General features: G+C 46.3%; 1 protein-coding gene across 1 annotated transcript; it reads right to left on the bottom strand.

Moving 5' to 3' along the window:
• Positions 1-3,222: 3,222 nt before the first annotated feature.
• C10H13orf42 (chromosome 10 C13orf42 homolog) lies at positions 3,223-24,812 on the bottom strand. Its single transcript, XM_045796726.2, has 4 exons — positions 24,386-24,812; positions 6,021-6,164; positions 4,288-4,528; positions 3,223-3,397 (listed from the first exon to the last, which is right to left on the bottom strand). The coding sequence occupies exons 1-4, from the start codon at positions 24,810-24,812 to the stop codon at positions 3,223-3,225; spliced, it is 987 nt and encodes a 328-aa protein (XP_045652682.2).
• Between the last annotated feature and the right edge of the window lie 1,588 nt (positions 24,813-26,400).

Genomic DNA, 26,400 nt, shown 5'->3' on the forward strand with positions numbered 1-26,400 from the left:
TGAGGACTTGATAGATTGATTGAAGGAAAACGTCAATCTTGGCCATCAGCAATGTTTATGTAGACTTGCTCTCCATTCCTTGTCCTTACAGGGTTGAAGTACTCTGTGTATCCACCTGGTAATTTTGTATAATCAGAAAGTCTTTCCAAAATAAGCTGTCCGACAAGACATAATTTCACTTTCACAAAACTAGAGGGTAGCAACTAGAATTAAAGAAATTGGGAAATGACAGTTAAGTCGGAGTTCACCATAGATTTTGGGCAGTTATAATAAAGCTTAAAAGGAAATTAGGCTGGATTACTAAGAAGGACAGGAGCACCTTGTGATACTGTGTGTGGCGGGCTGAATTATGGGCTCCCCACAATGTCTGCATCCTAACCCCCAGAACCTGTGAATGTTACCTTATGTGGCAAAAGGGACTTCGCAGATTTGATTCAGTTACGGTTTTGAGATGGGGAGATGATCCTGGGTCATCCAGGTGGGACTGACATAATCACAAAGGTCCTTATAAGGGGCAGACAAGAGATCAGAGTGAGTAGCTGGAGATAGGAGGACAGAAGCAGAAGGTTGGCGTGACGTAAGGAGGGACCCACAAGCCAGGTGTGCAGCCAGCCCCTGAAAGCTGGTAAAGGCCAGGGGATGGATGCTTCCCTCCAAGCCTCCAGAAGAAATCAACCCTGCCCACACCTTGACTTATCCCAGTCAGACTGATTTTAGTTCTGACCTCTAGCCTGTAAGAGAATAAATTTGTGTTGTTTTAAGCCCCTAAATTTGTGGGAATTGTTACAGCAGCAGGAAGCAACTAATTCACCATGAAAAGGCCATCAGCGATGAGGGCAACGTAGTCTCCTGTGAGAACCACTCTGGGCTGTGTCTGAGAGGGGGGCCCAGAAAGCTCTGTCCTGGAAGCCATGTTCTCAGTTGCAGAGCTACCAGCAAAGGGCTGGGGATATACTACTCCAACTAAACTCCCCATGTACCTTCCTCTGTGAAGAAGACATTTTGTGATGGGAGCTAGAAAGCAAGGTCTAAAGAACAGGCCAGATGCCAGGAACTCACATCCTTTTTTTGGCCATTCTGTCTAAAGATAGGTAGATTTCCATAAATCAAAACCGAGATGATCCTGGAAAGCTACAGCCGCTACCCCTGTGCCTCAAGGAGCAGCTGATTGAATAACTGGGCACTTCACAGGAGAAAAGAATCAATCAAAGGAGCTGATTTTACTGAATTGACTTTTATTGTCTCAAATTTTATTTATCTCAAGACCCCATCTCAGGATTCCCTAGACAAAGCCCCGATCCTGGGGTTCATCACCAATTTCAAATACCTAAAATCATCCCAAAGACACGCCAGCCTTCTGTTTCTGAATCGTGGAATTTTTCAGGCAGTCTGTGTATAGTCTCAATAAAGACAAAAATATACAAAACGTGAAGCAAAAGAGAAAAGCACAGCTTCATGTCCCATAAGCAATAAATGCTAAAAAAAAAAAAAGACTCCAAACATCCTCTCTGTCCTGTTTATTTTTTTCTTATCTGTAAAAGCAAAATGTACACAGTCTTCACCACATAATGTCAGGGTCGAATCTATTATAAACTGTAGTTTGATAAGAGGCAGGGTAAAGAGACCTTCATCCTGAACTGATCCTCAGCAGTGAATTTTCGTTTGTGGGGCTTCAAAACAAGGCCACATTTGGGGCAAAGAAAAGTCCGTGGCAATGTTAACGTGGTGTGCTTTAATGCAGTTTATAAAGCAAATCTCCCAAACATTTATTTTTCAGTCAAGCTTCTGGCTAGAGTGGGTTTAGGATAAGCAACAAAATGAAAGAAACCTCCCAAACATTGACATTGGCACTCAAAAAGAAAATAATAATAAAGACAATTATTAAAACATTTCCAGTATATTTTCATCTGGAATGGGTTGATATAAAATTTCTAACAATGCCACATAATTATTAGCGTATTTTTTTTCCCTTCTTGTAGGGGTTATAAATACTTAGATTCAGATAGTTGGGTTCACATAAATAAAAAGATCTTTATTTAAAAAACTGAACAGTAAGAATATCGTTAACGTGAGCCTGGCAGAAGGAGAGCTCTGTTCTGTTCTCAGACTAACCTTAGCCTAGAGCATGTGGGGCTTAATTTGGATTATTGGTTTGTCCTCGTCTGTCTCCCTCCTTTATCCCCAAGAGCACTCTTGCATTCGTGAGCATGTACCAACCAAGTGACTTCCTTCTTTATAAGAAAAGATGAGAAGAAATACTAAGAATGAATAAAATGCAATGTATTCTCCAAACCAGGGGTTCTCAAACTCAAGGAGGCAGAAGGACAAAAAGCATGTGAGAAATGCAAAGAATAGATTTAGAAGGTAATTCTGATTCAGATAGTTACTAAACTCACAAATCCTTTCTCAACCAAAAGAACTTAAGGATGCTGATTTTCCTTTTATTTGGGAGAGGAGAGGGGCACAGCCTGCCATAAACTGGTTGCAGGGGTGTCTGTAAGGACTTTCTGGGCAATAATGAGAAGAAAAGCACCGCTCATCTCCCCAGCCCACCTCTTGTGCGAAGTGGAGCTGGGTTTGGGGGCTGGGAGAGATGGTGGGGTCCCGAGGCAGGGCCCTAACACACACCTTCCCAATGCCAGGGTACTGGCCCCATCTTCAGGGTGATCAGCAGAGGTTTCTAGAACACTAGAGTGTTAGTGCAGAAGGAGCTGCTTCCTGCACTGAGTTCTGCACAAAGGAAGGCAGTCTCTGTTTGTAACCAGAGTCTTTCTGAGCCCTGTAGAGGCAGGAGCTGCGTTTCTGAAAACTTAGGCCCAGAGATCCGTGGCTGGGCTTGTTTCCCGTACTGAGCACAATTGTAACAGCCACTTGGACAGATGCACAGAGAACTGAAACAGGACCCGGCAGAGGCCAGGTTTAGTGAGCCTGGATTCCCACTTGAGGCCTTCCATTCTTTCTACTGGGAGACCAGCCAGGCTGGATCTACCCGCTAACCTGCGCTGCCGGGCCAGCCGGGCTCCAGAGCCTCCTCAGGCAGGTGCTCTAGGAGACGCAGGTGTGTTTGGCACTAACTGGGCACCAGCGGGCAGCGCCGATGGGCTCATGGGCTTGACTTGGTTCCGATTTCCATTTTTAACCCTTCCAAACACCTGTGCGGCACTGGAAGCAGCCACCTTCTCAGGGACCCAGCCTGAGTCAGGCTGCCGGGCCTGGAGGGAGTCAGGGTACTGTTCGCTCCCAGAGTTTCTCTCGGAGCAGCCACTGCCCTTTGGGGTTCTCGGTCTCGTGGTGGTCCTCCCCCGGAGACGCCAGGGGCTCCAGCGCAAAGAGTTCCGCATCCCATTCCATGTCTTCTCCTGAGAAGCTGAAGAGGATCTGTCTGGGGCTCCCCAGGCTGGAAGGGAGGAATGAGGCAGAGGGTTTAAGTGTGGCTTGGCTGGCTGCACAGAGCCACGATGCTCTGATTCACTATTCCAATGGGGACCCTCAGATGCTCCCCAATGCTGGGCCTTGTAGAGGCCAAAGCAGTATCGTCACGGGGGCTGGCCTTGAACTGGAAGGATGGATGATGAGGGCTGGAGCCTGGTTTCAGTATGTCCAGAATACAGTCCATTGTTATGGGAGGAAAGCTATTTAGAAAAGCTCCAAACCCATTGGAGTTGAACGGCTCTTGTACGATCAAAGGAAAACATGTGGTTGAGCCCAGATACACCCTTCTGTTGTGAAAGGGGAGGTCCCTACAGCATGACCTGGGTTGCCCAGAGCAAGAGAGCACTTACTGCCCTGAATGAGTAGGCCGCAGGAATTTGGGGGCTAACAATGGTAACTAGTCTTGGGAGAGCTGGATCTGGAGGGAGAAAGGCCTTTGGTAGCAAGGTGGCCAGGAGGGGCCCAGCCGATGAGAAGTTCTCCGTCTAAGTCAAGCCAAGGCAGGGGCATCTGATTAGTTTGGTGTTGGTTTCCTCATGGTGCCACGCCCCCCTCAACCCCAAACGCTCATTAAAACTTTGTAGCACACAGCTTGTCCGTGGCACAAAGCATGCGGGCTACGTAGGCCGGAATGAAAGGTGGGCAGATCCAGAGCTGAAGTGACAGTGAGGAGTGGTGACGGCAGTGAACCAGGCTGGAGTGTAAGCATAGACCAGGAAAAAACTCCCTCCCCCCAAAATATATAAGAAGAATTTGGGGCATATAGGATGGGGGCTCAAGGCCCCTTAAGAACCACCCCGGGAGTCTGGAGGACATGGAAACATCTTGGTCGTACAACTTGGTCCAAGCACTTACTCTTTTTTGCAGGCCTTGGGCTTGAATTTCAAGGTGTTGAATGCCCCTTCCACAGCCTTGGGCAAGTAGATGGGGTGCCTCTCGAGTCTCCTCTGAGTGCCAATGGTCCTGCACTCCATGGTCCTTCGCAACTGGCTGTCTGTCGCGTGCACGGCGTGCGCAGCGATGTCCTCAGAGTGCCGGCGTGGCGCCCGCAGGATCCAGTTGCAGTGCAAACTGTGCTCCCGGGAGCTGGTGGCCACTGCAAGAGAGAAGCAGGCGTCCCAGAGATGAGGACCCGCCATCAGGGAGGAACAGGAGAGGGTGGCTTGGGCTGAGAACCCACAGTAATGCATAGAGAGCGCCATGGATTCTTGGAAAGGCTGGGAAAGGCAAGCAGCGGGGACCATCTGCTCTGACCCTGCAGTGACGGTTAGGGATACAGCTGAATATTGATGGGTTCACGAAGAATAAGGATGCAGATCTGTGTACTGACTTGGAAAGATACCCACGAGGTACTGCAAACTGTGAGGTGAAAAGAGCAGATGACAAAAGAGCAAAGAGAGCCTATTTTCCACATCCTCAGTGGATTTTGCTAGTTTTCTGCCAATGTCCTGGGTTTCCTTGGCCGGACTGTTGAGAAGAGAGCTGGCTTCTATCTGGGACCGAGGGGCTGCAGTCAGCGGGGAGGGCGAGCAGATGCCCCTACAGGAAACAGTGACCTTGGGGAGTGGGAGTAACCTGTGAAATTCCACCAAACCCAATGAGAACCTACCTTTCACAGATACAGGTCTTGTGAGGCCAGACCAACTACAAACCACAGGGATGTAATTTTTAATCTTTTGAGCAATAAGTAAAGCACTCAACAATTTTTTAGTATTGGTCCCTTATTAGCTGATCCCTCAGTCACAAGAGCCAGTAATTCCTGAATAAAATCGTCATCAATGACAGCAAGGAGGGCAAGTCAAAGATGAAAGAAACGGATAGTCAAGTAATGGAATTGAAAAGCGGGCTGAATTCATGAAGTGGCCGAATTGCTTGCTTTCCACCAGGAGAGAGCCAGTGACACAGGCTGGCAAGGAGAAAAGCGTCAGCCCCCGCCCTCAGCTCGCTGGGTCCCCTCCTGCCCTGGGCATCATCCTCAGAGCGCTGATTGTGAGGCCCTCAGAGGGCGCTGAGGGCCGAGCAGGGACAGAGCGGATGAAGGGTCAGGCAGGTCCAGCAGAGAGTACCAAACTAGCTCAGGTAGAGTCAGAAGCCAGATTTTTAAATGGTTTCTCTGCTCCTTTTTCTTCTTAAAAAAAAAAAATGTGGTAAAATACAGATAACATAAAATGTACCAACTGAGCCATCTTTCAGTGAAGAGTTCAGTAGTGCGGAATATATTCCCCCTGGTGAGGGACGGCTCTCCAGGACTCCTTCATCTTGCAAGACTGAAACTGTCTTCACACCCATATAACACCTGCACCCCCCCCCATCCCTTTCTTTAGTGCTTAGTCTCCGCTTTGGCCAGTGGACCACAGGAAGGAGTTTTTGTCCAAATAGGGCCGTGAGTGTTGTCGGGTAGGCTGGGTGGTGGCCGCAGGGACACCTAAAGCAAAGGGCCCCCAAGGAGAAGAACAAGCCCTGGGCAGGGCTCTGCAGTACGGATGTGAGTTTCCCTTTACTAGGATGTGGGGTTCCTGGTCGCTCATCCGACACCCCACTCCAGAGACCGCCACCCGCCCATCTCCTGCACCCCGGCGAGCACTCACCATCGAAGTCCACATCCTCATTCAGAGGCTCTGCCTCGGCAGCCCGGGGCCGCTTCTCTGTCTCCAGCTCTGCAATGATGGAATCAAAGAAGGCCATGGCCTCGGCCACATCTGCGCTGAACTGGGAGTATTTCTTCAGGGTTGCTCTGGGCTAGATGGGAAGGGCGGGAAAGAGCACTGTGTGAGCCAGCCTCCGAGCACCCGCACACAAGCAAGCCAGCACAGCCAGAAAGACCGCAGCGTTGCTGAAGCAACGTATGTGAAGTTACGAATTTGCAGAGCTTAAAAAGCCAGTTTAAATTAGTGCCCTGGGGAAGGAGGGCAGATGCTCCGTATCCACACTTGCTGTGGGTCCATGGATTTCCAGTGACCTCAAGGAGAGACAAAGACATAATAAGATCTACCTAGTTCTTACTCAGAGACTGTTTTTGATCCTTAGGCAAAATACTTAGTCTTCCTTTGTGTGGTGATGCGCGCCGAGTGTTATACGCAGCTAATGAGTCGTTGAACGCGACATCGAAAACTAACGATATACTGTATATTGGCTAATTGAACATAATAAAAAAATAAAATATTTAGTCTTCCTTTGGCCGTTTTCCCCGCTGGTAAACACCCAGTTAGGTGATCATGGAGCTCCTTCGGTAGGGAGGAGATGCTCACAGCAGGAAAGAAAGGACAAGATAGACTGGAAATGCTCTGAAAGAGCTGTCAGGACCTAAAGTGGCCAAACTTGGGCTCAAGTCATGGAATGGACTGAGGAAAAATTAGTATGATTGCTTGAAAAGTGTAAGAAATAATAAAATATGGAGTTAAAAAAAAAAAAGTCTACTGAGTGCCTAACCAGGTTCCAGGCTCTGTCCTGATCTGGTCTTCTTCATGATCTCATTCCTCACCACCACTGTCTTCACAGCCTCCCACCAGCGGTCTCGGGGACTGACGTGGAAGTTCAAGCCCGTGGTGGACCTCCACGGAGAACTCTTCAGTGAAAGGCCCAGAATCAACGTGCGGACCCACAAACAGCTGTCTGAGGAATTTAGGAGATAGGAGAACTCAGGGAGGAAAAGAAGGGACAACGTGCATTAACTTGGGCTGTTTTGACCCTGTGTAGAGTTATTTTATTCTATGTGAGCATTTTTATTTTTTTATTTTATTTTTGTTTTATTCGAGTATAATTGACACACCATGTGACATTAATTTCAGGTGTACAATGTAGTGATTTGACAAGTTTATACATAATGCTACGTTCGCCCCAAGTATACCTTCCAGCTGTCCCATTACATCACTATTACAGTACCTTTGACTGTATTTCGTATGCTGTGACTTTTATTCCCATAACTTATTCCTTCCATACCTGGAAGTCGTGTCTCCCACTCCCCTTCACCCATTTGGTCCAACTCCCCATCCCTCCCCTCTAGCAACCATCAGTTCTCTGTATGTATAGGTCTGTTTCTGCTGTTTATTCGTTTGTTCTTGTTTCTTTTTCCACTTGTAAGTGGAATCATAATGTATTTGTCTTTCTCAGTCAGACTTATTCCACTTAACATAATACTCTCTAAGTCCATTATGTTGTCTCAAATGACACAATCTCGCCTTTTTCATGGCTGTGTAATATTCGTGTGTGTGTGTGAGCATGCCCCACATCTTCCTTATCCATTCGTCTACTGATGGACACTTGGATTGCTTCCATAATTTGGTTATCGTCAATAATGCTGCAACGTGCATATGTCTTTCCAAATTAGTGTTTTGTGTTCTTTGGGTAAATGCCCAATAGGGGAATTATTGGGTCATCCATATAGTACTTCTATTTTTAATTTTTTGAGGAACCTCCATACCATTTCCCACAGTGGCTGCACCGATTTGCATTCCCACCAACAATGCACAGGAGTTTCTTTTTCTTTACATCATGGCCAACACTTGTTGTTTTTTACCTTTGATTCTAGCCATTCTGATAGGTGTAAGGTGATATCTCATTGTGATTTTGATTTGCATTTCCCTAATGATGAATGATGTTGAGCATCTTTTCATGTGTCTGTTGGCCATATGTATATCTTCTATGATTGATTTTTCGGTATTAAGTTGTATAAGTTCTTTATACATTTTGGGTATCAACCCTTTATCAGATGTATCATTTGCAAATATCTTCTCCCATTCAGTAGGTTGCCTTTTCATTTTGTTGATGGTTTCCTTTGCTGTGTAACAGCTTTTTATTTTGATGTAGTCCCAGTAGTTTATTTTTACTTTTATTTCCTCTGGCCCAGGAGACATATCCAGAAAAATGCTGCTACAGCTATGTCAGAGGAATTACTGCCTGTGCTCTCTTCTAGGATTTTTATGGTTTCAGGTCTCACATTTAGGTCTTAAGCCCATTTTGAATTCGTTTTTGTGTATGATGTTAGAAAGTGGTCCAGTTTCATTTTTTTTGCATATGTTTGTCCAGTTTTCCCAGCACCATTTATCCAAGAGACTGTCTCTTCCCCATTGTATATTCTTGCCTCCTTTGTCTTATATTAATTGACCTTATAACCATGGATTTATTTCTGGAGACTGTATTCTGTTCCATTGATCTATGTGTCTGTTTTTGTGCCATATGCGGCCATTTTTATTTTTTTATTTTTTTTATTTTTTTTTTTAATGATTTTTTATTATATTATGTTAGTCACCATACAGTACATCCCCGGTTTCCGATGTAAGGCTCGATGATTCATTAGTTGTGTATAACACCCAGTGCACCATGCAATACGTGCCCTTCTTACTACCCATCACCAGCCTATCCCATTCCCCCATCCCCCTCCCCTCTGAAGTCCTCAGTTTGTTTCTCATAGTCCATAGTCTCTCATGTTTCATTCCCCCTTCTGATTACCCCCCCTTTCTTTATCCCTTTCTTCCCCTACCGATCATCCTAGTTCTTATGTTCCATAGATGAGAGAAATCACATGATAGTTGTCTTTCTCTGCTTGACTTATTTCACTTAGCATTATCTCCTCCAGTGCCGTCCACGTTGTAGCAAATGTTGAGAACTCGTTCTTTCTGATAGCTGAGTAATATTCCATTGTATATATGGACCACAACTTCTTAATCCAGTCATCTGTTGAAGGGCATCTCGGCTCCTTCCACGATTTAGCTATTGTGAACATTGCTGCTATGAACATTGGGGTGCATATGGCCCTTCTCTTCACTACGTCTGTATCTTTGGGGTAAATACCCAGTAGTGCAATGGCTGGGTCATAGGGTAGCTCAATTTTTAACTTTTTAAGGGACCTCCACACTGTTTTCCAGAGTGGCTGTACCAACTTGCATTCCCACCAACAATGTAGGAGGGATCCCCTTTCTCCACATCCTCTCCAACAATTGTTGTTTCTTGCATATGCGGCCATTTTTAAAGGGGGATGGTATTAAAAGTGAATATTAAATTACAGGCTGGAGTGTTGGGAAATAAAATGATGACATCTGTATGTACATACAAGATCTTGGTGAAAAGTATGCATTTCGTACTACTAGAAAACATTTTTAAGTGGAGAGGGTTTTTTTTTTTTCCTTTTATATCTGTAAGGTGCTTTCTTAGAGAAGATTTTGAAGAAGTACAACATACACCTGAATCTTTTGTGTTAAAAGTAGAAAACTATCCACATGGACTTATCCCTCCCCTTTCACAGAGCCCACTAAAATGAAAGCGGGAGGGCAGAGAGAAGAAAACCTAATGACAAAGAGAGGAAGGGAGAGGCCATCAGTAAAAGACATATTTCCAAATCCTCTTGCAATGCAAAGCAATTGAAGTGGGGGAACTGATGTGAAAGAGCAGAGGGACCAGCCTTCTAGAATATCATAGGTTGGGGAAGCAGCTAAAAAGGGTACAATTTGACCCTTGGGAACCAGAAATGCACCAGGCTTGGAAACACCGGGTACACAAAGGGTTGGGAGTGGGGAGCAGGACTGAAACCAGAAGGATTGGTTGGCAGTCTGTATGAACACAGCAGGCCAGGCCACCAGGCATCCTTCCTGCAGGCAGACGACAAGAGGGCCCATCTCTGAAGGCAGGTCACGATTCTTCTCCTGCCTGGTTTTTCTCAGTGGTCCCTTTGCCTTGACTGTCTCATCTGGCTGACTCCTACTCATCCATCAGGATGAGCTGGGTCAGCTCATATTCTCCAGGTAGACCACCCTCTCCTGGACTGTTCCCTCCTTTAGAGTCCATGGTCTTCAGTCCCTAACCTAATTCTACTATGACACTTATAACTTTAGAAATTTTTTTTGTGAAGTGAAAGAGAGGGAAATAAAGAATGGAGAAAGCCACACAATCTGGACTGAAGCCCAAAGGAAGGATGAATATTATTTAAAAGGGATGCAAGGTCTGTAGGTCTTTGTGTCTCAGAACCCATGGAAAGGGTGCCTCTGAGTCCCTGACTCAGCAACTTCCATCAGTGTTTGGTTTAAAGCAAGGGTCTCAGTCTCACATGTGGGCATCACACTCCTTTTCAAAATTATCTGAGCTGCCCATTCCTCAGTGTCTCTAGGAAATGGACTTTGGCCAGCAGCTCAGAGCAGCCTGAATCCGTTGCTTCCATTTATTAAAGAATTTAGAAAAGAGTCAGCTTTGGTATCTTAACTACCAAAGGCTCCAAAACCAACAAGACCACAATCATTAGTTCTGTTAACAGGAGCCCTTGACTGCGGCCTCTCATAGATCTCAAAAACCCAGAATCTCCTCAAGTATTATCCTTCAAGGATCACATTTGCAAGTTAAAAAATAAATCATCAGCATATATTTTACCACCTTAGCCACTGTACTTTCTGTCCACTAAAACTAGTGGACAAAGGCCCTTTCAGCCACACCCTTGTTGGTTATTCCAAATATTCAAGTATATTGTTTTTTTCCAAAGCCTCAAGCTTTAGTATTGGAGACTCCGGTCTCCCTCGCATACCTTGCCCTTTCTACAAGACTGAGAAACATTTGCCTTCGAGGGCACCTTGTCACAGAAGCTCCTTAGCACCAGACGGTCTGCTCTTCCAGGTGCTACTTCTGGGGTCTCAGCTGGGCAATCCAATACATTACCATTATAACACTTGCTTCCGCTGAAAGAACTTGTAGATCCTGGTGGTCTGGAGAATGAGACATTGGTGACATTATCTGTGGCTGACCCATATATACCTGTGTGACCAAGTCTTACCCCGAGGGAGAGCTCCCCCCACTTGCCCCAACTGCCTTTGTCAGTTCCCCCCAAACCCTTCATGGAATGAAGTAGGGGCATAAATAAATGCAAATGAATAAACAATTGCTTTCCTTCCTTCCTCAGCCCTGCCTTCCTTCCCTGCAAATGAAAGCAGCATCCCTTAAATGAGGCTGAGATCCTGGCCTGAGAGACAGGGACGGTGGGCCCTCCCTCATCCCTGTCAGGGTGGTTCCATAACAGGGGAGCCCAATTCCAGCTGGACATTGTGCTGCTAAAGAATGTCTATCTACGTCTGGCTCTTTCCCAGACCAGTTGGGTCAGATAATCAAATGATTCTAATACACAGCAGTGGAGAGCCACTGCTCTATGGGGGCCCGAGCATGGACGAGGGACAAGAGCACCCACAAATCCCCACCTCAGGGTCTGATTTAGGACAGAAAGCTTAAGTACCAGTCTTATTCCCTGGCTTTGCAAGGGCAGACAGGAATGTCTCTTTCAAGACAAGGACACAAGGACAGGACCCCAGGGGACAGAATACAGGTCACTGAAGAAAGAGGACAAAACCCCGGATTTCAGGGCCCAGACTCCCTGAGTCCTTGTGTGCCTCCTGTTACGCAGCACACGGGGAGCCAAGCAAAGGGACTCCATCCGCCCTCTGCTCCTCTCCCTGTACCAATGGGGGGGTTGAGCATCCCCCACTGGGGTGCACTCAACATCTACCTTTCCCTCCCAGTCCCCAGACTTGACCTAAACCCCCTCCTGGGGAGGCACTCCCCCGGGCTTGTATTCATGCATCTTTTTTTGCTTTCTGGGTGTCGTGTTTGGCATTCATCTCTGCTAGGCTACGCTGTGGGTAGGCGCCAAGTTTCTTGTTTATCTCTCCATTGTTTCTTTTTGAAAATATAAGCAAACATGAATTTATATTTGTGTTTCCCCACTTTCTTAAAAAACAAAATGTAGCCTACAAGATATAGCTGTGCACATTGCTCACTTCACTCAGTGTATCCTGAGGATTACTTCCCAGCAGTAGACAGAGACCCTCCTCAGCCCTGGTAACCTTGCATGGCTCTCCATTGGGCAGACCCACTGTCAGAACAAACCACAGTCCCCTATCGTCAACTCTTTGGCTTCTTTGTAATCTTTTGCTATTCAAGTTAGTCCTTAATGCATATGCCGTTTTGCATTTTGCCAATAATACCCTAGCTTGGGGTAAGCTTCTAACTGTAAGTACTCTGCTCTCTACGTATATGCTTGATGGAAAGAATGGGAAGCATCAAGCCATCTGGCAAGTCAGTCATGTAGGATTTGGTTAACAGAGTCTCTGCTGTACTTTATAAAAGTATACGTTTACATGTCTCCAAATGAATGCTGTGGTGACTTTCTGAGTCCCAAGGCTAAGCTACACGTCTGGGCCTTTTCAAGTCCTGGTTTAAACCCAGGCTGATTCCAGCTTTTGTTTGTTTGTTTGTTTGTTTGCTTTGCCTTTCCACAGCTTCTATGGGCCTTTTCCGCCTCCACGGCCACATTCTCTTGGTGCCTAGCATAAGAGAGACAACAACCGAGGCTCAGGGTTCAGGCCGCAGGCTAATATCACAGAACAATCTACTTCATAAGGAGGTAGTTGTACAAGAAGGGACATCAGGCGTCCACACCCTGAACTCAGAACTCCAGATATAAGAGGATTGCTTATCACTCCCACTCTTGACTTTTTTCTAGCCCAGAATTTTTTCACTACTTCTTTGGACAGCTTTCCCATTGCAACTGCTCAGTCCCCTGTTTCACAGGCTCGTGTTCCTTCACTGTTGGCCCCACAGCAGCCCTGGGGAGAAGGCACGTGGGCTCGAAGCATCTGTATTGCATTGCCTGCTCCATTCCCATGTGCCTTTCACATGTAACCTTCAGTGGCCTTGGGGTTATCATTTTCCAAGCCTCCCTGTCCCACCCCCCCTCATGTCAGGCCTGGGTCTCAGATTACTTTTCCTCTTGTGTTTTCTCCAACCAAACTCTACTGTATTTCTCATTGTCTTTTCTGAGTCCCCCAGTGCAGTTTATGATATTTTTCTGCATTTCACATCACCTGCCATCCTGCCCGGTTTCACCTGCCATCTGGGTGCCTGGGTTTCTCCAATTTGTTCTTTTTCTTCTAGGATCTGCCAGTGTTTGTCTGCAAGAGGTTTGGTTTCTACAAAATGAACTTTCAGTTGGAAACAGCAATATTGTGGCAGAGATTTAGGGTTGAGGGGGGAACATTAGAAACCCACCCAGAGCCAAGAGGACCACCACTAAACATCTACCCTCCTCTCACTTCTCCTACTTGGGCATCCCGTCACCTCCTTTGGAAGGCCAGCCCCCATGTCACTGCCTCTCACTGCTACAGACAGACCTAGGCACATCTTGTTTATGCGCACATTCTGACAGGGGTGGATAATCCACTCTGGCACGTGATGCTCTGTCCTCGGTAGCCCCACACTAGACCAGCCATCTGTAACCTCCTCTTTGGCAATGCTTTGGCAACTAACACTCACAGATAAGACTCTTGTGATAGATGCTCACCGGCCTATGTGAGACAGGTTGTGGGATTTACACAACTCCCAACATGCTGATTGGAATTCTACCTGTTTCTCTGCCAAAGAACCTCAACACACCAGTGTGGTTCAGACAGTGATGCTGAGGATTGCAGCTTGAGACAATGGGCTGTGTCAGGGCAAACAGACCACCTTTTCATCTATGAATGCTAGCTACCTATTTCAGCGTCTGGCATGGGGTGGTAATTATTCATTGAGCAAGTGAATATATGCTGTATACATGCGATTACCCAATGCTTATATTCTCCAATCAGCTTGCATGTTGCTAATGTATCCTTTCGGATTGAAGTTGGCAAATGTTAAGAACTCTGTACTCCTTATTTTTATGGAGTACTGATAATATTCTGTTGAGCAAAGAGTATCTAGAAATATGAATGTCCATATATTGTGATAAAATTTCCAGGATCAGATGTGGGACTAGTCGGGACTAGAGAGATCATTTTTCCCTTGGATCATTCAGCTGTGTGAAATTAAATGCAAAACAGCTCAAATTTATCCACAAGCAATTTAATCATCATCAAAGAAAAAGAGAGAGAGAGCTTTTGAGGACAAACCCTAAAAGCTCTAACACATCTTCTTTGCCTCCTGCCATCCTTGGAATGGATATTTAAGACCAAGTCCAAGGTGATATTTACCTTATCCCTTTTATATTACAACACCTAAGAAAGTGCGTACCCATAACTGAGTGCGAGTTTGTGAAGTACGAATGGGAGTTTAGGAAACAAGGACCGAAGCTATAAGAAACAAGCAATTTGGGAAAAGGCATAGTCATTGGAATTTAATTACACAAACACAAATACCCACATACAAAATTTTAACAAAATTTAAGCTAAATGGTACACTTGCCTGAACTGAAGAAAAAAAATGGTGAAGTCGACAAGAGAGCTGAGAAAATCAGCCCAAAGAGATAAAAAGATGGAAGAAGTTTGTCACAAGCTCTAGTATAACTCAAATTTGGCGTCACCTATCATACCTAAATATTACAATCATCTTGGAAGCATAACCACACATCTTCTGTCTTTGATCTTAGAGATTGGAGACTCACGGGTTGATAAGCTTAGTCTTTTCCCTCCCTGCTTTTTAATCTTAAGGCCACTATTTCTTTTGCCTAACTCCTCACCTTACATGTCATCGAAGAGATCATTCCACTTTAACAAAACACCGAGTGGAATAAATTTGCTCACATTTATCAAACAATTAGAAGCCTGATTCCATTGAATTCACATCCTTGAAACATAGTATAAAACCTACCCATGCGATAAGGGAAACATCACAGTCCAGAGATAGAAGGGATGAATTTGTCAATAAATGATGTTGGGAAACTTTGCTACTTGGGGAAAACTCAAGTTGGATTCTCACTTCCCACTTCCTGTCAAAATACACTGCTGATAGATAAAAGCTGGGTTTTTAAAAATGGAACTATCAAAAAAGGAAAAACTGGCAAACACACAGCTGATCTTGAGACATAGGAGGACTTTCTAAGCAGGAAAGCAATGAAAGAAATATCAAAGACAAAATGGGTGTCCTTGACAACATACAATCAGTAGTATTTATACACCAGAAAATGTCAAATAAAATCAAAACACACATAATAACTTGGAGAAAATATTTTAAGCACATGTGGCAGACAGGGTGCTTATATTCTTACTATGAGTCCATAGAAATAAGAAATCTTTAATAGAGCCAAAAGAAAAAGGTAGAAGACATGAACGGGCAATCGATTAAACAAGAAGTAGCATTGGTTTGATAAGTTAAAAGGGTCATTCTTTGCTCAAGCAATAATCAAAGAAAAGTATATGAAATAATGCAATTTATTACATTGTGAACTTTCTAAATTAAATCAATACTAGGTGCTAATAAAATGCAGTACAAAGTGTTTTCTTATTCACTGTTGATGAAAGTGTAAATTATAAAATGTTTCTGGAAAGCAATATGTAGAAGAATCTTTAAAAATGAATGATCTTTAAACTTTGCCCCACTAGTCACACTTTTAGGAATCACTAAACATACCTTACAGAGCAGGATGTGTTTGTAATTCTTCACAACTACTTAAAGAATGTGAGCTGTTACATTTTTTGCCATTAAAACTTCAGTTTTCAAAAACAAGTTAATGAGGTGGGAAAGAATCCACAAAATATAATATGAACTGAACAGAGATTATAAAAAAGTACATGGTGTAAACCAAATTTAGTAAATTCATACATACACATACATCAGGGTTGTCAAATTTAGCAAATAAAAGTATAAGACAGCAGTTAAATTTCAATTTCACATAAACAATGAATAATTTTTTAGTATAAATATATACCAAATATTGCATGGACATAATTACAGTAAAAACAATCCATCACTTATCTTAAATTCAAATTTAAATAAGCATCCTTTGTTTTAGCTGGCAACGCTAATATACATCTATGCAAATATACAGGAAATAAATGATTGAAAAAGAATATACTTAAACATTTTATAGTGATTATCTCTGGTAGGATTCTAAGTTATTTTTATTTTATTTCTTATACTTCTCTGTGTTTTATAAATTTTATCTAATATAATTTTATCCAGAATTTTTTTTTAAGTTTACCCAAAATGTCCTTTTGATGGTGAACTCTGATCCATTACATGTTGGATATTTTAATTATTAGGATATGATTCCATATGAATGTGAATATACTCAAACTATATTCTACTCCACTAAAAAAATAATAATAATTTTCCAGTCAGTGAAAACAACAGTTTTACTACTCTTCCAGATCTCCCACCAAACTGTGTTAAGTTTTCTTCTTAAACCTTCTTAAGGGCACCTGGATGGCTCAGTCGGTTAAGCGTCTGCTTTCAGCTCAGGTTATGATCCCCTGTCTTGGGATCGAGTCCCGCATCAGGCTCCCTGCTCAGTGGGGAGCCGGCTTCTCCCCCTGCTTGTGCGCGCTCGCTCGCTCTCTCTCTCTCTGGCATATAAATAAATAAAATCTTCTAAAAAAATAAAATAAACCTTCTTAAATTACAGTTGGAATTTCTCAGGTTATTGGTTTATTGAATGTCTGCTATGTGCCTGGAGCCATGCAAGAGGTTGGAGATAGAAAGATAAATAAGACACAGTCCCCGCACTCAATGAGTTCATGGCCAGCAGCAGAACTAACAAATGAACAGACAATTACAGTGCTGGGTGCTGGCTGCTAAGTGCTGAGATGGGGGTCAGACACAAGGAGGGGAGGAAATCCACTGTCTTATATTGTGGATGTGAAAAGCGGCTTCCTAGGGAAATGCTTTCTCTGCTGTTAAAAGAAGTTAGCCAGGTGAATGGGGTGTGGTGGAGAGAAAAGGGGAGGAGGAAGTATTATTTGTAGGCTGAGCAAACAGCACGTGCCTGGAAAATAGATTGGGGAATGTAATTACCCATCTTGTGGTCTGACTGAGAGGGGCTGCAGGAATTATGTGCTTTGTTATCAATCATCATTATACTGTTTGTCGTCTTGTGGAGAGCTCTGCCAAGCAAAATAGAAAATTCTTTGCAGCTCATATTGAATTAGTACAGCCCTTCAACTCTGCAAACCAGAGATAGGCCAAGTGAGAGAGACTCTCCCAGTAACTAATGCTCCAGAAAAGCCGCATTTTAATATCACTGTGTTTGCACAAAGCCTCCCCAGCAGATCTGAAAAATAATTCCCAGTGGTGTAAAAACAGATCTAGAATCTGCCTTCTATCCCATATGAAATTATATATGCATATTATACATGGATGATTTGGAATCTTTTTAGATGAGTTAGATTCCGATTCTCCTGCCATAGAGGAGAAAGAATCTTCTGTTTGCTATTGACATGGTCTTATATGATGAACCAAGATTGGATGGCCTTAGTAGAAAATTGATTCTGAAAACAAACTATTGCCAGAATAAAACTAATTTAGATAAAAATCAATCACTTTTGGCAAACATTCTCCAGAATTCCGCTGGTTCTTTTTAAACCATTGTAGCAGGTGAATTTCTTTAGCAGGGCTGGGGTAGGGCGGGGTGCAGGGACGGTGTGCATTTTGTAGCCAGTTCATCTAGGCAGACATATCAGGAATCCAAACTGCTCAGAATTAGATGACCCAAAAGAGAATTAATAATGTTTTCTTCTGCCTGCGGTGGGTGACCAATATACCTGGCTTCAAAAAATGTCCAGCTCAAACCATCTGGGCAGTGTTCCGTGGGGTACTGCAACCAACCTATGCTAACTGACACTTTGGTCAGAGTGAGCATTGTCTCAAACTCTTCGTCTTCACCAACCATCAACACCCAAGCTGTTCCCCTAAACAGAAGGAAGGAAGTTCGGACACATGCAACAACATGGAGGAACCTGGGAAACATGCTGAGTGACAGAAACCAGTCACAGAAGGACAAATACTATAGGATTCCACTTATCTGAGGTTCCTAGAGTAGGCAAATTCACAGAGACAGAAAGCATAATAGAGATTACCAGGGGGGGGGAGCAGGAAAATAGGGAGTTACTGTTTCTTGGATACAGGCTTTCTGTTTGGGGTGATGAGAAAGTTCTGGAAAGGATAGTAGTGGGCTATACACCATTGTGAATGTGCTTCATGCCAGTGAATTGTATACTTAAAAATGGTTAAGATGGTAAATTTTTTAAGATTATTTTACTTAAAAAGACTTCTATATTTTAAGAAATAATCAGACCTTTTATAAAAAACATTCTCCTAATTCCTAAATGAAGTATTTTATAGCCTCTCTGACCTCTTAATGGATTCATTTTCTAATGTACTACTAATACATTTCATAAAGTGTTCTAAAAATAGAGTAAGGCTTAATAGTCTTTTGGATGTAGTACTAGGGGCTTATATAAACGATCATTTGGAAAAATTCATGGAAGACTAGTGTGAAGAACTCTGGTTATTGTCTGACAATTAACAATTTGAAAGATGTTCAGTGTTACACATTTTTCTCTAAAAGAAATTTATAAAAAATCATCCAAAGAGAAACACTTAATTTCTTAAGAATTCATTAACTGTGATACACTTCATTACCCATAAGCTGGGGACATTAAAAAGCACTCATTTCAGGTGCTAAGAAGTGCCCTGTTGAAAGTGGTAAAATTTATGTTATGTTTATTTTACCACACACACACACAAAAAGCTGAAGTGGGTGATGAAATGTTCTAGAATTAGATAGTGGTGATAGGTTGCACTACTTTGAATATACTAACAACCACTCAGTAATATACTTTAAAGGGTGAGTTTCATGGCATGTAAATTAAAGCTATTATTTCAAAAAAAAAAAAAAATCCAAGCTGAGAGAAGCAGTCTTTATGAGGAGTGGAAAGATAGAAGTCAAATATCCCAGAGCCCCTCCCAGCAGCTGGAAGAAATTACCTTAAGAACCAGGCGAGGGGGGAAACAGGCTGAGGCCAGTCATGTCCCAGACAAGACCCCAACACAGATTGCAGAGGGAGCGACTTGCTTTCCAAGATGCTGAGATGAGGGAGGCAAATAGCAGGACACACAACAGGATAGCTTTCTACTTTTCAGACACTTTTCTCTCATAGGATTCACTGTATCTTCAGAGGCTTTCGACAAAGATCATCAGGAGGGTGTGTGGTCCGTCCGTGCCTCTGGATCTGAATTCTCTGCGGGGTCCGGAAGGGATGGAGAGCAGGTGCGTACCCGGGTGCCACAGCCTGGGCCCTCACTAAGACGAAGCACGGGCTTGGCGCAGCAGGGCTCTGAGAAGTCACCACCAGAAACGGGGTACTGGTTTATTGCCTTGCTTTGCCACAAGCGTGACCACCCAGGAGGACAGGGACTTTGACTCCCTCGCCAGTATTTAGAACAGTTCCTGGCACACACCCTGTTCCTGCCAACAACAAAACATGTTGAGGAAGGGAGGGAGGGAGGAATGGAGGGAGGAAGGACAAATGACGTATCTACTGATGCGTCGTTACTTAAAAATCACTGAGGGCCTTACTAGCTACATCACACCTGGTTTCTGTGTCAGGTCCCATGTGAGAAATTCTGGAACTTGAAGCTGGGAAAAATCTCACTTCCACTAACCAAGGGGTGTGGTTTTTCCTCTTAGACAGAATTTTAATACGAGTCCGGCTCTCTTTTAAAGGGTCGCTTGCAAGAGGTACGGAGCCGAACTAAAGCTCACCTGTAGCCGCTGAATTAGCTCTATGATCTGCAGGGTCTTTTGAGTGTTCTTGATCTTCTGTCGATGCTTTATTCTCTTCCGATTGTCCAGTTTCTGCTGCTACTTTATTCTGCTGGTAGGTGGCTCGTCTCAGATACTTTGTGGAACGAGTGAGGAAGAATGAAAACGTGTTTCTGTTGAAAGGGTTTGAAGATAAAATCCATCCCGTTGTGAAGTTCCCACTGCAGCTGAGCTCACACTGTTTACCCAGCTTTCTTCCTAGTGCAAAAGTAGGCAATACACACTCGGGGTCTCGGGGCTGCAGGGACCGAGAGTAAAAATAGAGTCCGAGGAAGCCATGTGCAGGGAAGGTGTTGAGATGGAGGGAAACTGAACTCGTGGATAGTGGAGAGGAGAGAGCTTGATGCCTGCCTTCAGGACATGCTTTGGGTCCGGGTCTCTCCCGCACAAAGGGAGCCCAGGCCATGCCGCCTCCGTGTTTCGCCCTTGCACTGAGTCCACACGGGGTAGGAAGCGGGTACCTCCCAGCTGACTCTCCCTGGCCTGGGTGTGCAGGATAAAGCAGCCTGCTCGCCTCATCCTGAGGGGCCCCTCCCCCATCAGCAGGTATCTGACAAGCTCAAAATACATTTTCTGGTTGAAATCACTGTCGCTCCATTGACAAGAGCATGAGCTCTGGCACAGTGCAGACCCGGTTTCAATCCTGGCTCTTTGTCAGGCGCACACCTTACCTAAATCACTTCCTGTCTCTGAGACCCAGTCTTCTCATCTGTAGCCTGGGGCTGGCACTCAGCGTGTTTCGAGGATGATGAGAAGTCAGGAAAAACTGCTGATTGTTCCCGGACTGTGCCTGGGCCGTGCCGAGGAGCAGGGGTGGGGTGGGGTGTGTGGAGGAGATGGGCCATGTGCCTCATCGCGGGCAGGAACACCCAAGGTGCCCATGGCCGGGGGTCGGGTGCCTTTGCCCTATTGGTTCAGAAACTCTGTGGTCTAGGACAGGACCCACTTTAAATGTGCTCTCCTTCTGCCACTTGAATTTTGCACCGTGTTAGAAATTCTAACACCGGAGCATCTAAACAATGAGTCCCAAACTACAGCTCATACGCGATGCTGACTCAAAAATCCTCAGATGTGGGGGTTTTGTTTTGATTTCAAAATGTTGCAAACTGTGTGTTTCGTTCATTTGTGTAATGACCTCCTATTTGGAGCCTGGCCAGGACCTCCTCTGTGCAGGGGCCCAGGAGGGCCTTCCCACATCCACCCCAGGCTCGCCTCCCTCCTGGCGTGTCCTCACTTCCTCCTCGCATTGACCCACATGGGTACTCGTCCCGGCTCTCTTCTCTCCAGGGCCTGGGATACCAGACCTTTTGACACCCTGATGTATCATGCCTTAGACACTGTCAACATTTCAGCAGGTCCTACTGGAATGCCTTACCAGGGTGTGAGAAAATGTCAGTCTGGACCCCGTAGTGGCTTGTGAAATAAATTTAGTGTGTCATGACCAACATGAAAAACAACAAAAAAAGAATAGTGTCTAGTATTTTGAAAAAATATCAGAGTACCAAACAGAGAGTAAGAATAAGTATATCTCATGAAATTTTTGTTTTGGTTGTATTGAATAAACTAGGTCAGTTTCTAAAATATATTTCTTTTTTTTTAATTCAATTAGCCAAAATACATCATTAGTTTCAGATATAGTGTTCCATAATTCATCAGTTGCGCATAACATGTATTTTTTACTGAAAGTTTTAAACAGAACAGCCTAAAAGCCATTATCTTTCCAGGAAAGAGAGACAGACAGGGGCACGTAAGTTCTGTGGCCAGGCCAGGGGCTGGTATTCGTGGGAAGAGTCAAGGTCTCCAGGGTGCTTTGGTGCCCAGAGAACACTGCTCACTCCCTACATGGAGGCCGGCTCTTCTGTGATCTGTACACAGAAGACCAGACTTTAAAGTTTATAAAGCATTCATAAGTGACCAAGAAGTATTCACGGTTGCACTGTGGGGATGGAAAAATGTCAAAGGTGCTGTTTCAGCTTTACCAAGCATACCAAAGTCACTGCCGAGCAGTGCACCAGGCCCCAGGAGGATGTGATCAATGCTAGAACAGAGCGGTGTTTAGACTAAGGGGAGAGAGGGAGAAAGGCAATTCCATGGAGGACTGTACTCATTCCCTAGGGCTGCCACAGCAAAGTCCCACCCCCTGAGCAGCCTGGAGGCCAGAAGTCTGAGGCCCAGAGCTTGTCAGGGCCGTGTTCTCTTGGAAGGCACTAGGGGAGGATGTGTTCCAGGCCTCACCCAGTTTCTGGGGGGTCCCCGGTGCATGGCACCCAACTCCAGACCTCGCCTAGTGATCCCCGCATGCGCGCTCGTGCGTGTGTCTGTGTGTGTGTGTGTGTGTCCGTCCCGGTTTCCCCTTCTTATAGGACACCAGTGTTGTCAGATTAGGACCTCACCCTAATACCCACAATCAACTCAACTAATTACACCTGTAATCAGCCTAGTTCCAAATAAGGTCACCGTCTGGGGTACTGGGGGTTAGGACTTAAACCTATGATTTGGGGGAGACACGATTCAGCACACAACTGGGGAAGGAGAACGAGGGCTCAGGGGAATGAATGGTGTTTGCCCGAAACCTGAAGATCAGCAGGCATTTTCTACCAATGCAGGAAGGGGATGACCTTCCAGAAGAAAGGAGCTCTCTGGTCCCCTGCCCCTCCTACGTACAGAGCAGGCCGCCGCAGGCCACCTGGCCAGCCAGACGGCCCCGTGGTGTCTCAAGCACACGCAGCATCCAGCTCTTTATTTAGGAGCGAGAAAGGAGAGCGCTTGTCTGCCGGTGACGAAGAAGCCTCCAGTACCTTCCATTTCAGAGTTAGTAAGCACTGGAAGACCTACTATGTGCCAGGTCGTATCACAGCCAGGATCTTGCTTTCCCCTCACGGGATATATTCTTATTTCCGTTTCTATGCTACAGAAATCGAGGCTCAGAGAGGCCAACTTAACCTGACAAAGGTACACAGCTGGCAAACACAACTAAAATTTAGGTCTTGGTCTGACTGACATCAAAGCCATTTTAAAACTTTTTTCTGGTTACATCATGGTGAGAGGCTTCTCCCGAGGAAATGCGCACGTTGTGTCTTTCCACAGGGCCAGAGTGGGGTGCTCTGGGCTAAGTTCTCCCTGTATCTTCAGACAGCTGAACTAGGAGCAGTGCAGGGAGGAAGTGACCTAGGCTTTGTAAAGAGAGAACTGCATTTTTTTTCCAGGAAAATGTAATGCCTGGAGGGAGTCTAACCAGACCCAAGAACCCCAGGATATCCAGCTAGGAGGGAGTCCAGAACCTATTGCAGCCCCTTCTGTCATGGGAAGTGACCCCGAAGGAAGGGTGCTGGCCCACAAATCTACAGCTGGCTGCTCACAAGGTCGATTCTGGAACCCTAGAGTAGGTACTGGGACACGGATGTACTTTTGGAGTCAATGTGGTTATTTAAACCAATCCCACCTGGGATAAAATGCAGACAGTTGAAACCAGTCGGGGGAGGCCAAGCCCTAGAGATCTGATCACCGGCCAGTCCTTCAACGGTAATGGGGCCTCCACAGCCCACAGCACGCTCTGCGGAAACAGGACTCGGGAGAGACAGCTCTGCTGTCCAGGCATCAGGGAAACAATTGGTGGGAACTTAAAACAGCCTCAAACCTCAGGCATTTGAAAAAAAAAAAGAAAGAAAGAAAAGGTTGAGGCGTGAAGGAGGGAATACCCGAAGGAGTCAAAGGTCCTGTCAAACAGGTTCCAGAGGCCTAGCTTGCTCTTCCCTGATACGGAGTCTCTCCCACCTTTCCCTGCGGCCTTGATCGAATGCTCAAGGGGAGATAATGTATACAGACACCGGCATAAGTAGAAACAGCGAGATAACTGCCTGGGACTTCTTGCACTAATTTCCTGCTTGGTCTGTCTGGGCTTGAAGCCTCCAGTGCCCAGCACAGCTGTCAGGCAATCGCCTTGAAGCCACAGGCGGTCTCGAGGCTGTGCCCCAGTCCCCAGGATGCCTGGGCCCAGCCCACAGATGGAGCACAGCCCCCAAAGCTGTTGGGCTCCGGTGAAGCTGAACACCGAGGTACTAGCAAGCATCTCGTTCCCGGGAAGATTGCATGTCTCACTGGGATTTCCAGGGGCCACACGAGCGTCATCTCACCCACCAAGCGGGAGGTAAGTGACAAATGCGATGCAAACGCAGGGCAGCCTGACCCCGAAGCCGCCGCCCTCCCTCCAGGCTACTCTGTAGCTACCACCGACCGCTTCTTCCCAGGGCCTCCTCCCAGAGGGGAAGCCACTGGGGGCCGCCACACCACCCCCCCCACCCCCGCCCCGCCGAGCCGCGGGCGTGCACGGGAAAGGGGCCGAGCCAAGGTCCCACCCGGCACCCGAGGCTCGTGGAAGAATTCCCTCTGAACTGTACGTCTGCACAGCACTTACCTTTCCTTCTTTGGAGGCGCACCGGCCGGGGGCCTTTCCGCGTGTCCCGGGGGACCCCGGGGGCCGGGAGCAGGGAGCGGCGAGGCCCGGCGCGCGGCGGGGCTTCAGGTCGCTGAGGCTGCTGAGGTACTTCTTGCGCAAGGCCAGCAGCTCCTGCAGGTACTGCAGACAGTCCTGCGGCCGCGAGTACATCCATGCGCGGCCGCCCTCCGGCTGCAGGTAGCACAGGCTGCTGTCCATGCTGCCGCCGCCGTACTTCTTCAAGGACTCGCTGAATGTCTCCCCGTGGTCCCCGACCACGTACATGGAGCTGCTGCGGATGAGCCTCACGGCGGGGCTGGCGGGCTCGGAGCCGGGCCCCGCGGCCACCTCGGCCTTCCTGTGCGGCCCGGAGTTAAAGATGGAGTGCAGCTTTCTGAGCATAGCGCTCGCCGGCTCCGCGTGGCCGCCTCCCCGCCGCGGGTGCTGTGCCACTTGATCTAGCTGCGGGGAGAGCAGCCAACACGCCCGCCTCCTGCCATCCGCCTGCCGGGAGGCCTCGGATCTCTGGAACCCGAGAGAGGGTGGGTCCGGTCAGCGGGGCAGGCGGGGCCGCTCTCCTGGGGGCACATCTACAGCCAGGAGCCACGGTGCCATCCACCACGTGCGCGTAGAAGGTGGCACACTGTGAGCTTACCAGCAACAGGCCCGCCTGCCTCCGAGCAGATGCCTTCGCTTCTCTTCCATGGAAGGCCCCAGCTGGATGTGGCAAGCGGGACGATGCTTTTCCTGCTCTATTTCCTCTCCTGTTAGTTTTCCATTTCTGGCTGTGGTCTCACTCGGTTTGATGGGATCTTGGTGTGGATTTGTACGTTTCCACCTGGGCGGAGCTGGCTCTGGTCCTGAACACTTTGCATCCAAAACGAAATTCTGCCAGTATGGCCAAAACACCACGAAGCCAAAACTCGCGTGTTGCTTGAGGTAAAATCCAGTCCCCTGTGAGAGGCCAGGCCAACACAGCCAGGGCCGTTGGCAGGAGGCTCTCAGATCTTCGATAAGCCGGACCCTGAGCAGGCGTCCCAGCGCCCTGCCGGCACCTCGCCCTGCGTAACGAGACCTCGCCACGGTTACCAGATAGCAGCCCATTGTGGAGACACGAGGATTCAGGTATCCAGACCACCACTTCTGCACTTAGGTATCCAGGATTCAGGTATCCAGACCACCACTTAGCGAGCAGACGGCGGCCACGTGGATAGGACAGACCTCCTTTCGCTGGAACACATTTTTCATTTAAATAGACTAGTCACAACCAGACACAAACTACTTTTGCAAGAGCATAGTCTGAGTACATTAGGCTCTCAGGGATGTCCCCTCCAGGATTGTTCTCAGGCTAATACGTCACACCGTTATTGCCTTCATTTCTCTGCACAGCCTGTTTCTCTCCCACACCTCACTCGGAGAGCTGCAGCCTCTCACTCTCTAGCACAGGCATCTGCTGAAGCTGGGGTAGGTGTTGGAGGAAAACCGTGAGACCCCAGAAACTGTATGTGGGGTGTTCCTGGGTGTGGGTACCAGCGCAGTTTATTTTTGCTGCATTTCTGTTTTGTTTGGTTTTGGTTTTTGAAAGAGAGAGAGTGTTAGTGGTTTTGTCAGATCTTCAAAGAGTTCTGTGATACAAAAAAAGAATTTTTTTAATGTTTATACCCTGCTTCAGAACAAGAGCTATGCTCTCTGAAAGGTAGCTACCAAAGGGCATTATAAGTACACTTGCATTGAGCACATGCTCTGCGTGTGGCGTTCTAGGCCCCCGCGTTGAGATGGCCTTGAATACGCAGGCGCGTTCAACGCTCTTCCTTAGCAGAATGCTTCAAGCTGACGAAGCGTTTCCACGCACATTAATTTACTGAACCATCGTGGCTTCCTTGGGAGAGAAGCGTCCTTTCCGTTATCATTGTTGGTCCTCAATTCGCAGATGAAGGAGGTGAGCCTGGAGCAGTTAGGAGACTTACTGAAGTCTAAATTGGTGAGGGAG

Source organism: Ursus americanus, chromosome 10, assembly GCF_024610735.1.
Source record: "Ursus americanus isolate L20-20 chromosome 10, mUrsAme1.1.p, whole genome shotgun sequence".
In the NCBI taxonomy this organism is placed as follows: Eukaryota; Metazoa; Chordata; class Mammalia; order Carnivora; family Ursidae; genus Ursus; species Ursus americanus.